Consider the following 14,421-nt stretch of genomic DNA (forward strand, 5'->3'; position numbering starts at 1 on the left):
AGTGCATAGTTATTTTAATATTTATATAATTAAAGATGTAATACATAATAAATATAGCTTAATAATAATTATAGCCTTAAGTACACAGCAGACATGTCAAAAACACTTACAATTAAAAATTGTCCATATAATGCATATTACACTATAGTAGTAGCAGTGTTTGACAAGTTTCTTATAAAAAGAATTCATTCCATTCTTTATTTCTAAAAAAATAAGAATTTGATCCTTGGTTGTTCTTCAAAGAAGAATGAACTAGAATAAACTAGTTCATTTTTTAGTTCCAAATAAAAGAAAAATACTTATTTAATCATCAATGTTTTTTTTCTTAGTGTATATACACAATTACACTTATACTAAAACTTAAACTTATGCTTAATATGTTATTATCAGGGCTCGGAAGTTATAGCACTAAAAAAATTAATTTTTAGCGCTTAAATATGCACATAAAAACATTAATATCAGCGCTATAAATAGCACTAAAAATTGGAAAATATGCAAAATAAAATTTTCAACAAATTTTTTTAAACATGATATTTAAGATATATTTAATTTTACAGATTTTTAATGTTTTTCATAGAAAATGATGGTAGGTATCGATAGGTTAAGGTTAGGTTATCGTTATCAGAAACGAACGGAATTGTCCGATTTAATCGACGATAACATCGGTCTAAGGCCGTTTATTTCGGATGCTTATCATCTTTAAATAAAAAAAATTTTTTCGTTCACATACTTGTAGGCGGCTGTTTGGTAGGTTAACTAAATTTAATTTTTAAAAATATGCCCATAAACAGCATTTATAACTTTAAATTAGCAATATAGTTCCTATAATATGTATTTATGTGAAAATATACCCAAAAATAGCACTAAAAACCTTAAATTAGCAAAATAGCTGTAAAAACCGTAAATATGCAAAAAATAGCAAAATAAAATTTCGTGTATGACATCAGAGAAGTGTGAAACATATTTGTATCTTACTTTGGATGTTCTAGGACGAACCAAGAAAAATATGCATTTGCTAGAATTTCCGAGCCCTGGTTATTATTATTTTGTATCTATATTTTCATTATTATTTTGTATCTATATTTTCATTAATTACATGTAATTACAGATTCATTATTTAGTATTTATTTTTATAACAATTAATGTTGCTAATCAATAACCAAACAATAACAAATATTGGCAATACACAAACTAAGAAAAAATATATTTTAATTTCAATTATTTAAATATTTGTCTAAATTGAAACTTGAAAGAAATGAAAATTTCTTTTTTTTTTCTTTGAAAAAAAGAATTTGTTCATTTCCTTGTTCTTTTTCTATCAAAAGGAATATGTTCAACGTGCAATTCCTTAAAAAGGAATCCACCCGTTATGGAACTCGTTCCTTCCAAACACTGAGTAGTACTAGAATGCATTTTCTGTAAAATTGATTTTGTTTTTTTTATAAATTTTTCACTTTTATTTATTTTATAAGGTAAAATTGTAAATAAATCATTAATCACCTTTAAAATATGAGTATAACTAGCATTTAATTGACAATCTTTTTTCAGTTTATCAACTAATGTATTCAAACTACTGATTTTTGACTCCAATCTTCGATTTTTTTGTTCAAGAAGTTTTATTTTCTGATTTTTCTCATCTAACATTTTGATATGTGTGCTCCAAGAAAGTTTTCTTCTTCTTGGGGTTTCCAAGTCTTCTTCCGAGAAATCTCCAATATAACAAAAGTACTTACGTTTACTAAAATTATAATAAAATTGATAATTAATCAATAATTTATAATTGTATTTCTTACAAATATATTACTTGGTATGAGTTTCAGTTTTGTCTACATTTATAATCGTTTTCTCAACAAAAGTAGTACTATCAAATATATCATTTGATATATCTGATAGATGCTCATTTGAGGTAGAAGGATTACATATGTATTCACTTGGAGAACTTTGGAAATCTATTACACAGAATAAAAAACAATGTATCAATAATATATATGTAAAAAGTAAATAAATAGATACAGGTAACTATTTATGTTACCTGAAAATAACGAACGACGGACGCCCATCATTTTTGTTGGTATAGCATCTGGTTTCAGACGCCTTAGTTGGTGAAATCATTATCATCAAAATGATTACTACAAATTCTTGTATGTACAGTTGGTGTGAAGGTATAGTTCATATTAAGGTTCACAACCCATTTGTCACAAATTATAGTGTCTTTTGGAAATCTACATGAAGAGTATAAATAAAATATATAATAAATTAAATAACTAATTTAATTTGTAATGTTTATAGGGCTCGGAAGTTTATGCATTTTACATTTTTTATTTTTTTGGAACTTTATAGACGATGCTCCCCTGGCCAAAAATATATTTCATTAACATGTGAATTTGAACAATTATTTTTATTTTGAATTTTTTTTTGTGTTAATGACTTTTTAAGTCATTTTTACTGATTTCACTTTAGTTCTTATTGTGTTTTGTCGACCATTACGCCGATAACTTAATTAAAACATTAAAATTACCACAGACTAAGATACAATTTTATCAGATTAGTCGTGTTGTAGTGAATATTTTATACCTAATTTATTATTTTTTCGTAATATTTTCGAAATGCTGCAAATTAAAACGTCGGTTAGTGCTCGTCTATGTCTTTTATATTTGTAATTTTTTTTATTTAATTTTTAAGGATATTTTTATGTCATATTTTGAGTAATTTGTAAGCTTTGATAAATGTATATAGAATTTTATATTAAAATAGAGTACAATTTCAAAAAAAATATATTTTTATTAATTTAAAACAAATATTAAAAAAAAAATAGGTCATTTTTAAGGACATTTTTATGTCACTTGCATTTTTTTAGGTAATTTAAAAAAAAATTAAGGTCGTCAACTTCCGAGTACATTACATCTAAATGTTCTAGTGAGTAAAGGTGTACAACGGTTATGGTTATGCATTTTATGTATAATAAGATAGAAATGTATTATTTGAGTTAATACTTGTGTAATGTAATATCGTTCTCATTGGATCTTTGAGATTTGCAAATGCAACATTTTTGTACCATTGTGTTTATTTGTACGAAATAAAAACAGAAAAACGTGGTCAAAAGTATTTTGTGTAAAAGTCAAAAAATTATAAAACGTGGGCTAATGGTCGTATTCTCGTGAGAATTCAGCATAAAAAACAAACCATAATAAATAAACAATAAAAATTATACTCTTATCTATCGACCATCTGTATTATCAGTGTTATAACGTCTTTGGTAAAACCGCAGTTTTATAAAGTCATGTTCGCCTCACATATTTCGTATCATTCCTGGTCTATTCTATTATATGTCTATGCTTCCACACGTCGCCAAACGACTAGTGATTATTGTTGATTATCAGCAAATACTATATTATACGTATATAGCAGTGGTTCCCAAACTGTGCACTGCGGTCTACGTAAAATTGGTTATCACTGAGTATTTTTTTTTCGTTTTGTCTTTCGTGTTATTCATAGCAGGGCACCATGGCTAAATTGGGTCATCGATAATAAAAAATGGATAGGCCATTTGTGCTTATCATACGAGAATGAATAAAAAAATATTTTGAGGTTATAGTGGTCTTAACAAATTTGAAGGTAAGAATATTATCTAGGGGGCATCTCATAGGCTTTTATTGATATCTTAATTTTTATGTGAGTTATGGTTATGTAAAATATTAAAACTTTAATTTGCTCGTAACTCGCTTAAAAATTAAAATACCAATAAAAGTCTATGAGATACACTAGATAACATTATTATGTTTAAGTTTGATAATAGGTAAATTGACTCTAATATTAAAGCTAACATCACAAAATGTGTTTTGCTGAACGAAAATTTGCTATGATCTACATTAGTAAGACAGAGACAACAAATGCGGGTATAACGTCCTCTTAAACTGAAAGCATATAAATGGATTTCTGATGTTAATTCATCAGCCATAGTATTAAGATCAATATCTCCTAAAGTGTACAGATATTTGAGGAACAAAAAATGTTTTCTTCTACCTGGTAGGGCCAAAATTAATTTTATGATATGCAACTAATAATTAAGTTTTTATTTTTTATATATAATCTTATGTCTACTTTAAGGACATGGGCTCCTACATTCACAATAATTCAACCTGGTATTTTAACTCATGTATAACAACTCACGAAAGCCAAAGGTATAATTTTGTTAAGAAGATTTAAAGGTTTTAGATTTTTAAATAATATCAATAATAATTTTGTTTTCATTTATAAGGAGATTACTTAACTAAAGAGGAAAAATTAAAAGTAATTTCTTTTGATGAGACATATTTCATACAGAATTTGTTACGACAAAACAATTAAAAAAGTATATGATCCACGCAAATCTGTTTAAACCGATATAGTTAGAGGTAAACAAAATAATTAATAATTTTAAATTTATATTAAATGTACTAGAATAAAATATATTAACCTACAAGGTTATTGAGCAATTAAAAACAACCGATATTTTATAAATATGATACCACTATCACAAAAAATTACTTAATACCATAATAGAAGCACTATATGAACGTGGTTTTAATGTGATTGTTATTGTGAATGATATGGGTTCTTCAAATGTTGGATTGTGCAGAGATGACACCCAATGACTAACAAAAATATGTGCTGCATATCTTAAAACTTGCAAGAAACTATTTCTCGATCAGTAAGTTGTAAATGAATATCATATAAAAAGTTACTTAATAGTTATATTATAATATCCTCATTGTACTAGTCTAGAGAGTTCATTTTACCTAATGGAAAATAAATAGGGAAGAATATATTGCAACAATTAATCAAGTCAAGTAAAGGAAATCAAAAATTTCAAGCTAGCACATAAGATTTCTGACCGTCACATTTCTACAGAGGGTATATACAGCTCGAATGAATCAATTTATTTGGAAATTTACAAAAATACATTACTACTAGCATATTAAATCTATCTGGGGTAACTGTTCAGCCCCTCACTTAAGAAAAATTCAAATTTTCCAAAATAAAATATTGAGAATAATAACAAACACACCTTGGTTCATACGTAACGAAAACCTACGCAAAGACCTCCAAATTACTAAAATTCAAGATCATATAAGCGCCCTTGACACGAATTTCCATAGTTCACTCCACAAATCAAGAGGCTCAATTCACTTCAATCTACACATACGTCCACCAGCACAAAGACGTCTAAAATGTGGCCGTCCACCTGACCTTATTCGTTAACTACTATTAAGTAAATTATAAACTATAATGTAATTATATTATTTATCTACACTAATTTTTTTGTCTACATTATGTCTAACCAACCTTAACTATTACTATCGTCGTCTTACTATTATTATTATCATTATATTACTACTATACTGTTATCATGTTAAAATAGCCAAAAATTAATATTACTTATTTAACCATAGATGTAGATAGCCTATAGCAGTGCTTCTCAACCTGGGAGCTATGACTAGGGAGCCTTGAAATATTTATTTAATTTAAAATATTTTCGAATATATTATTAAATTAGTTTGAATCTGAGATATATACTAAAAATAACACATATGTATAAAATGTATGTTGAATGTTCAAAATATATAAGGTATATAGGTAGGGTTACCATACGTCCGGATTTCAAACATCGTTGAGGATTTGAGAAATGTCTGGATTTTACAGAGTTAACTGTTTAACATGGTTGAAAAAACATGATACAAAAAGTTATGTCAGGTGACAGATTTTTTTGTACACTCAATATAAATTTATTATATGTAATTTCAATTTTTGTTCATATCTTTTCCCGGGATGCACAATAAGTGACTAGGTACCTATTATAGTCTATAAATTTTATAGTAAGTACCCATTATTATTGCAAACAAAAAAATCGATAAATGACACATTTTATAACATAATATATATTTTAACCAATAACTCTTATGTAGACATTTTATACATATATCTAAATAAAATTGTATTAATGAAATAACAATATTGTTTATCATTACCTTCAATTTACCCCCTCCCCCCCTGAAACGGAAATGATGTCCGGATTTTGTCTAAAAACATTATGTTAACCCTATATATAGGTACATTATAATAATTATTTACTTTACAGGCCTTATACATGAATGACAATAATTCCTTCAAAGGTCTTGAGAAGGAAGGTTTTCAATATGTTGTAGGATATTATGTTGCTTCTAAATTTGCAAAATAATATCTTCTGGAGGTATCAGAAGAGCAAAGCACCAATAATGAAAATTGGATTAGATATCTGTCCAAAAGAGGATTGACATATCCATCCAGGCAATTAATTGATGTTGCAAATATGCTGGATAAGTTATTCATTGATCTTCATTGAAATCACCCATCAAAAGTAGAGGGTATAATGAAGAAATTAACACATTCTTTAATTGAAAAAATTAAACTAACAAATAACAATGCAGGATGTACTAATTAAAGTAGTTCAGTATCTTGTCCAAACCAGAACATTTATTCGATTAAATAACCTTAATTGAATAATATTAATTACTAATAATATTAAGAAGAATAAAATAAAGCTTAAAAATTTACTGAACAAAATGATATATTTAAATGCATCATTTGGACCCAATGTTTACATCAAACCAAATTATATTCAAATGTCAAAGAAATATCCATTTAAATTTTAATATTACACATTAGCATTATTTTATAGTAACTATTATTCAATAACAAGTAAGATATTAATAATTTAAAATGCAATAATTTTGTAATTTTCAAAAAATAATGATGTCAATAGTTTAATGTTCTAATGTAAATATTAATTTTTAAATTGCGCAATCACTGTCCTCTAACTTATGTATAATATAAAGAAAATATATCTGTGTACATTCTATACATTTTAATTTTTAATTTCCTTGTACATGTATGTGTAGTCTAAATATTATATTAAATGACGTATATTTTTAACATTATATATAAATGTCGAACTTATTGTTATTATTATTATTATAGCATTAAATTCTTTTATAGACATAATGACATGTGTATAAAGTAAAAAAATTTAATCAAATTATATCAGTAATATATTCATCTCACTATTAATGCATATGTTAAGGTGTATGACCACATGTCAGTGAATGTTATCAATTTTTACAAATGTCTCAGAATGTAGACTTTTACCAGTGTTTGTTGATAAACGCAATAGTTATTTACCGAATGTTAACATGCCTGACAACATATATAATCAAATATATAGGTAATAAATTCATAAATAAATATACTCGTAGTTTAACAAATTAATTTTTTAACTTATAGATTAAGTAGTATTAATTTTTTAAGTTATATTTATTACAACACGGTTAACTATCATGGCATTTACTGTTACAGAGTATTCCCCCATTCTTATACAGTTACATTTGTTTGTATTATATTTTTTTACAATATATTTTTGAATTGGTTCCGCAATTGGTTCATCATTCTGGTTCGCTCGCTATGACCAGTTTTTATATGAACTTTGAGTAGTTCTTCATTCTTTACATAATGAATAGTTTTAGTTTCTACGGGACAATTAGTTTATCCATAATATCATTCAGATTATCTCATGCCAATCATGCCATAACATTATACTAACGTTAAAACGTCTCCAACGCATATTGTGACTGGACAATAACGTCTTAATTCTATAAAATAATAAGAAAATACCTTTTAGCATAGTGATTCACATCGTGCTTCATGTGTGGTCACTGGTCAACATTTTCAAACATTAATTGTAAATTTGAACAATCACCGGTGTAAGAACGCGTTAAGACCATCTGTCAACATTCACTACGATTTTTGGTAAATGTCGACATACACCGATGACTGTCAACATTCGCCTACTGCGGTCATACACCTTAACATATACATTAATATAAATACATTTTAATTGCTTTGTTTTAGTTAAAATTTTAATGCTATACTTATTTTAGTTTTTTTTAATAACACTAATATAATACATTTATTACTAGAGTTTGGATTTCAAAGCAATATGGAAATGTATACAATTTTAACTAATTAACTATTTAGTAACTATTAAATCATTGCCATTCAAATTCAAACTACTTATTTATTACTCACTATGTTGATGATTAGATGATTCCATAAAACTTTAATCTTGTAGTCCTCATAAAACATAAGTCGTCTATTTTGATGTATAGAATTCAAAAATGTGATAAACATCAGGTTATGGTTTAGGCGAAGTTAGACAAACAGAAATTGGAAAATTGTGAAATCATTTTTATAACACTTCCATGGACATAGTCTATCAAACAATGTGGAATATAAACATAAAACAATCATATAATGAAAAATAGGGACTCTAAATATTACCATACCATTTGAAATTATACACTGCTTAGTGAGAACAAATCATCATTTTTAATGGCATAAACAAAACTGTTCTGGAAACATCCTACGTAAAACATAGAAATAATAAATTAAAATTAGTCATTTATGAATAATATACACAACTAACAGTTAACTATAATACTATATTATACATTATCTACCTTTGTTGTCCAATGTTCTCTGTAAAAGTGTTTTGTTCTAGATAAAAAATTAAAATTTATTCCAGACATGAGCTAATATGAAATTTATTGAATTAATTGTAAAAAATAAAAGTACGCAACACACATGGTAAATTAAATTATGCAAAAAAAAATTAACAAAATATTCTGTGATAATGAGGTATACGCCGTACTCGTACGTAGGTACCTAATTATCAAATGTTAAAAATTATAAAAACATAGGTTATAAAAATGTGTACAATTAATATTATTAATGACTATATTAATATAACTTTAAAGTTGTAATACAATCGTAACAGACGTAACTTAATTACATAGACCTTATACTCTCTGGTCTATGCTTAATTATAAAACAAAATTATTGTCGAGCTGGATAATATATTTGTTTTTATAAGATTATACAACGTTTGATAACAGTCGGAGAAATGCTTATGTTGCTGACAAGCCTAACGATATCTAACACAGATATATCTGTGGTGTAAAACTATCATTTGTCCCGATCAGTGTGCCGGCCGGGACAAAAAATAATACCGGTTTCATGAAACCATGCTTCTTGGGTTTTAAAAATGATAAGAGTGATTATACGGCAGTTATTTAACAGGTTATTTAATATATTATATTGATAGTGATAGACGTACAACAGTTGAGTTGTACATGCTTTTCAACTTCTGTTTACACTTTGAATTTTTGATGACAAATAAAGTTTTTTAATTTATTTTATATTTGTTTTGCCATTTCCAGAGCGCATACGATAGTTAAACCTCAAATTATTTTATGTTTTGATCGCATTAACTGTAAGTCTATTTATGAAATAAATAATGAATCAATTTTTGTTAGATGACAACAATTGTTTTACTAATATAACATGTTGTATATTGTTTACATTCAGAAGAGTATTCCAATTAGACCATATCAAGTTGTTTATTTTCTTATTATACTTAGATTTTTCTCTGTGTGTTTCCAGTGTTTTGTATAAATATTGAATAAACATACATTTTAATCATGTCAGAGAGCGTAAAGGTTCAAATTGAAAATCAGGATTTCAGATTGAATCCTAACAATGAACTTAGATTTGAAGTCAATAACAAAAACGAAAAAGTTGTGTTAAAAGTAAGTACAACCTTTAGTTTTAAATTTTAATGTAGTATTTACTGATTAATAAGGCTATTCATTGTCAATAATAACACTTGATACCGATACCCAATTTTAATATGAGGTAGTAGTATAAATAAAAATGTTCACAACTTTATATATATTCATTTTAAATTTTAATATATTTTATATTATGGTAGTATGGTATTGTATTGTATTGTATGTATTATATTATATTAAATTATATATTATAATTATTCTAACAAAAGAATTTATAGTAATTGAAAAAGTTTTAAAATAATCATATTATTGTTAAATAACATATTTTGTTATTTATTGTATTTGTAAAAAATAATATGAATTTAAAAATTTAAATAGAATGATAGAATGTGTAGTTAACAATAATTGAGTAATATATTTATTTTAAATATTTTTTATTTTTACACTAAGTGTGAAAATCCTGAATCATTTATGTATAATATATTAAACATTTCCAGAATGTAACAAAAAATGTTAAAACACTAAAATATACTCTACATAACAAGTAGTGACTGGTGTAATGGTATTAAGATGTCAATGAATTCAATGGCAAATTGTGCAACGGGAGGTCGGAGTCAGGAAACCGCCACTGCAAGAATCCTCTTTGCGGTGAGAAGAACATAATTGAAACGCTTTCCCACATCCGAGGCTCTTGTCCGAGATCCAAGCTGCTCAGAAATTCTGCACACCATAAAGTTTGCACCCAGCTAGCTAATCTATTTCGGAAAAAAGGATTCGAGGTGCACTAAGAAGAACATTGCTTGGCACACTCCGACGATTACAGTCATCATAATAGGAGAGCGGATATAATCATCCTCGACCGAACAAAAGATAAAGGAATGATTCTGGATCTTACACTGAGATGGAAAACAAACGCGGATAATCAAGACAAACTAGTGAACAAAGAGAAGAAATCCATCTATGAGCCAACTGTCCTTTTCTTCAAAGAAAAATACCAAATAAATAATTGGAAAGTTCATGGCCTATGGTTTGGAGCACATGGATCTACATCCCGTCTGCTTAGAGACTTCTTTAAAAACGAGGCATTAGAATTAAGAGAGTTAAAAGAAATGTGCTTAGCTATCATGAGAAACACACTTAATATTATCCCTAAGCATTTATACTCTTAATATTATTTATATCAATATTGTAAAACCTTTATTTTACTAATAATCTTATTCACCGCATTCAAAGCGTAATGATTTTCAATTTATACTCTATTAACACTCCATATTTTATTGTATGTTTTATTTTTTTAAATTCATTAATCTCATTTATATACTATTTTTATCCATTCCATTGTAACAATTATGTTTGATTTTTACCCTGTGTCTTATAGGCAAACCGGTAGACGGGCAGTTCACTTTGAATAAAGTTGTTTCTCTCATCTGTTTTACTTAGGTAAATAATATATAGTGATTTTTTAATTTTTTTTTAGTTGAAAAATGGGGAAGCCGAAATTTTTGGAACAAAATTAGTGAAAGGTAAATTGTATACGTTTTATTTTGGAGCAAAAATTGCGGTGTTCACATGGCATGGATGTTCATTAAAGTTACGAGGAAAAAAAGGAATTAGTTATATATCTAAAGAGACACCAATGGTAATAATAATAATAATACATTTATATTAATATACTTAATGAAGATATCTTATTTTTGTTATCTATCATTTATTTTCATATACAATATGATGTTTATGTATATTTATAAATTATTTTTTTAATTTAATATTAAAACCTAGTAGAGTTTCTTCAAATGTACTTAATAATTTCATTAAGTATTTCATTATCTGTATTTGTTTAATTTTTTTTAAATGTTGTATGCGTGAAAGATCAATTAATTTCAATAAAAGCTAATACTTGATTGGCTGTGCTTAATGTAAATTTGCTATGTTACACCTAGGTCAGACAAAGTAAACAAATAGTATACTTATTCTTAAAGGCATTTTTTAAACTTTAAATAAATTCATCAATATTAAAAAAAAACGTTTTCAAATGTTTTTAGTGTTAACAGATTAGATAATATAAAAGGATTGCTGTAAAATAAAATAAAAAACTTTTTTGGATAAATTCTTATAGTTTAAAACGCACATCTGAATGTCTAAAATAATATAAAATATTATATATTTATAAACAAATGGCTATAATTCAATATCTGGTTGTTAAATAATTTATTTTAGCTATTTATTTTTAGCTTCCTTTAAACATTAAAATAATCTTTGAAAATAAAAATAGCTAATATATTTTAGTACTCATCAACTGGATAAATACAATTTAATTGATAAACTAATTAAATAGTTTGCTAGAGTTAAATCAAATAATTAATTATTATTATAGTTATAAATGTTTAAATTATTAACTATTGGTAATTGTGTATACATTTTAAGCATGATTTATCTTTTAGATGGTATATTTATATTGCCATGTGTTGTTAGAACAACTACGATCAACTTCAGAAAATAAAAAGATTAGAGGTCCTGTTACAATGGTAGTTGGACCGACTGATGTGAGTAAATCCACTCTCTGTAGAATACTACTAAACTATAGTACACGGGTAATTTCTCCTGGCCATAGACCCATCTATGTAAACTTGGACCCAAGTCAGGGAGAAATATCAGTTCCAGGAACAATTGGTTGGTATTGATTTTAAACTCATTAAAGTTGGCATTAGTCCTAATGTGAATAATAATTTGTAGGAGCAGTCATGGTTGAAAAGGCAGCTGAAGTAGAAGCAAGTTTCTCCCAAGCAGTTCCACTAGTTTATCATTATGGACATACAAACATAAGTATTAATTCAACGCTGTACAACACTTTAGTATCTCATATGGCAAAAGTTATTCATCAACGAATGGAGGACAATTTTAGAAGTAATTTTTATCTATTACAAATCATTTGAATTTTTAAATGTTATATTTATCTCATTTACATTCATTGTATGTAGTTAGAAAGAATATTTTAAAAAGATATGAGTTGGGTATGGAATTTACCAAATCTTGGCTTAGTTGTAATTCCTCATTATTACTTACAAAATTGATTCAACACCACACTGCATTTTGTGAATATATATTAAGTAAAGGATATAGTTTGATATTAGCTAATTTATAATTATAATTGAAGGATAATAATAATTAATAACTAATAAGCATCAAGAATAGAATAGCACATCATATAAAATTTGACTTATTATTGATTTTTATGATTTATAAACTTAAAAAGAAATTAACAACGTTACTATGTCTATATAAATACAAACAATTAAAATTATATAGCTGATTCATTTGACATATTCAATAACTAAATAATAATTTTTGTATTTTTTATATTAGCAAAAATCAATACTCTAGTATATTTTTATTAATTATTTTTTGTTTTGCTATTTTATTTTAATCTTTTTTTTTATTTAATTCATGCTTACAATTAGTGGGTTTGCAAATATCAATTTAGAGATTTCCTATAGTATGGTCAATACTCTGCGGAAAAGTTAATAAGATTTTTTTTATGGTAAATCTCAAATTGTTAAGATAAAAATATATGTTGTTGGCAGTCGTAGATCTCTTTTATATGCCTTAAGTTTTGTTGGGCATCAATGTTATTGCTCTATGTAGGTATTAAAATAGGTATGCAGTAATTAAAATGTTTTTGAACATACAGTCAACAAGTATACAACACTAATTCTATATTGTATACTTAAATCATACGTTTAATACCTACATTAATATTACTATGTTAATGGTCAAAACTAATTTAGTTTAATGATTACCATTTTGTAAAATTTGATTTAGCATTAACTGTATTAAATTTATTTAATTTAATTAAACTTTGCATATTATTATATATGAACTAATAAAAATAATTTTAGTATATATTAAAATAAAATTATGATAATTTATTATGAATTTGTGTTATTTTATAATTAGGTAGTTGAAAGAAGTAACAAATTTAGGTTGGAAAGTAGAGAGGCACGTATTCGAGAATTTTTTTACGGTAATCCTAGGAATGTACTTCATCCACACCTCTGTGAAGTAAGTTTTTCCGATATAAAAGTATATAGAATTGGAGTGCCGTCTATTCCAAATACGTTGATGCCATTAGACATGCAAAAAACTGATTTAGAGACAAAACTTGAACCTGTTACTCCAGGTAAATATCAAAATAATTTTGTGCATTATATTTAAACTATACTTAATTTAACTTTTATAAATGTTTTTTAACATTTTTATAGGACCAAATATGATGCATCATATATTAGCTCTAAGTTTCAGTACAACAGTAGAAGATGTTGTTAGAACTAGTGCGACAGATTTTGTCTGTGTGTAAGTACTGTTTAAAAATAAGAAACATTCTATATAATATAATGTTTTAATAAATTGTTTTCTATTTCACTAGAACAAATGTTGACACCTCGCGACAAATGTTAACTCTTTTGTCACCTCAACCAAAACCTCTGCCTGAAACAATTTATCTCATGTCAGATGTACAGTTCATGGACAACAATGCTTGAAGCTGTGTTTGAAAATAACCAAAAAAATATTTTATATGTTAATATAGATACAGTTAATTATTTTTTTTTTAATACATACTATATATTTCTTTAACCTTAAGAAAAAATAATAATTCTCAGTATAATATAATGTATATATTTATATTAGATGTAATTCTTGAGCTGAAGGTTTTATCTTTCCTTAATATAATAAAGGAGTTATAAGTAATATTCGAAAAATTATATTAACCATAAGTGTCATA

General features: G+C 26.1%; 2 protein-coding genes across 2 annotated transcripts; one reads left to right on the forward strand and one right to left on the reverse strand.

The window, feature by feature from the left end:
• Positions 1-1,129: 1,129 nt before the first annotated feature.
• Positions 1,130-3,188, reverse strand: LOC132927611 (THAP domain-containing protein 1-like). The gene is given in 6 exon segments (XM_060992175.1): positions 1,130-1,416; positions 1,501-1,738; positions 1,805-1,949; positions 2,033-2,104; positions 2,107-2,222; positions 2,994-3,188. Coding segments are annotated over 6 exon segments (756 nt in total). The 5' UTR covers positions 3,059-3,188; the 3' UTR covers positions 1,130-1,296.
• Positions 3,189-9,233: 6,045 nt separating this feature from the next.
• On the forward strand, positions 9,234-14,321 carry LOC132925138 (protein CLP1 homolog). The gene is made up of 9 exons (XM_060989559.1): positions 9,234-9,343; positions 9,514-9,659; positions 11,119-11,280; positions 12,083-12,311; positions 12,375-12,545; positions 12,620-12,726; positions 13,596-13,818; positions 13,901-13,991; positions 14,065-14,321. The coding sequence occupies exons 2-9, from the start codon at positions 9,552-9,554 to the stop codon at positions 14,177-14,179; spliced, it is 1,206 nt and encodes a 401-aa protein (XP_060845542.1). The 5' UTR covers positions 9,234-9,343; positions 9,514-9,551; the 3' UTR covers positions 14,180-14,321.
• Positions 14,322-14,421: the final 100 nt, after the last annotated feature.

Source organism: Rhopalosiphum padi, chromosome 3 (assembly GCF_020882245.1).
Source record: "Rhopalosiphum padi isolate XX-2018 chromosome 3, ASM2088224v1, whole genome shotgun sequence".
In the NCBI taxonomy this organism is placed as follows: Eukaryota; Metazoa; Arthropoda; class Insecta; order Hemiptera; family Aphididae; genus Rhopalosiphum; species Rhopalosiphum padi.

Bases quoted from the DNA above. Each gene is read 5' to 3' on its own strand.
- LOC132925138 (XM_060989559.1), top strand. From the start codon at position 9,552: ATGTCAGAGAGCGTAAAGGTTCAAATTGAAAATCAGGATTTCAGATTG. The intron at 11,281-12,082 runs GTAATAATAATA...TTTATCTTTTAG, and splicing joins TATCTAAAGAGACACCAATG to ATGGTATATTTATATTGCCA. The intron at 12,312-12,374 runs GTTGGTATTGAT...AATAATTTGTAG, and splicing joins ATCAGTTCCAGGAACAATTG to GAGCAGTCATGGTTGAAAAG.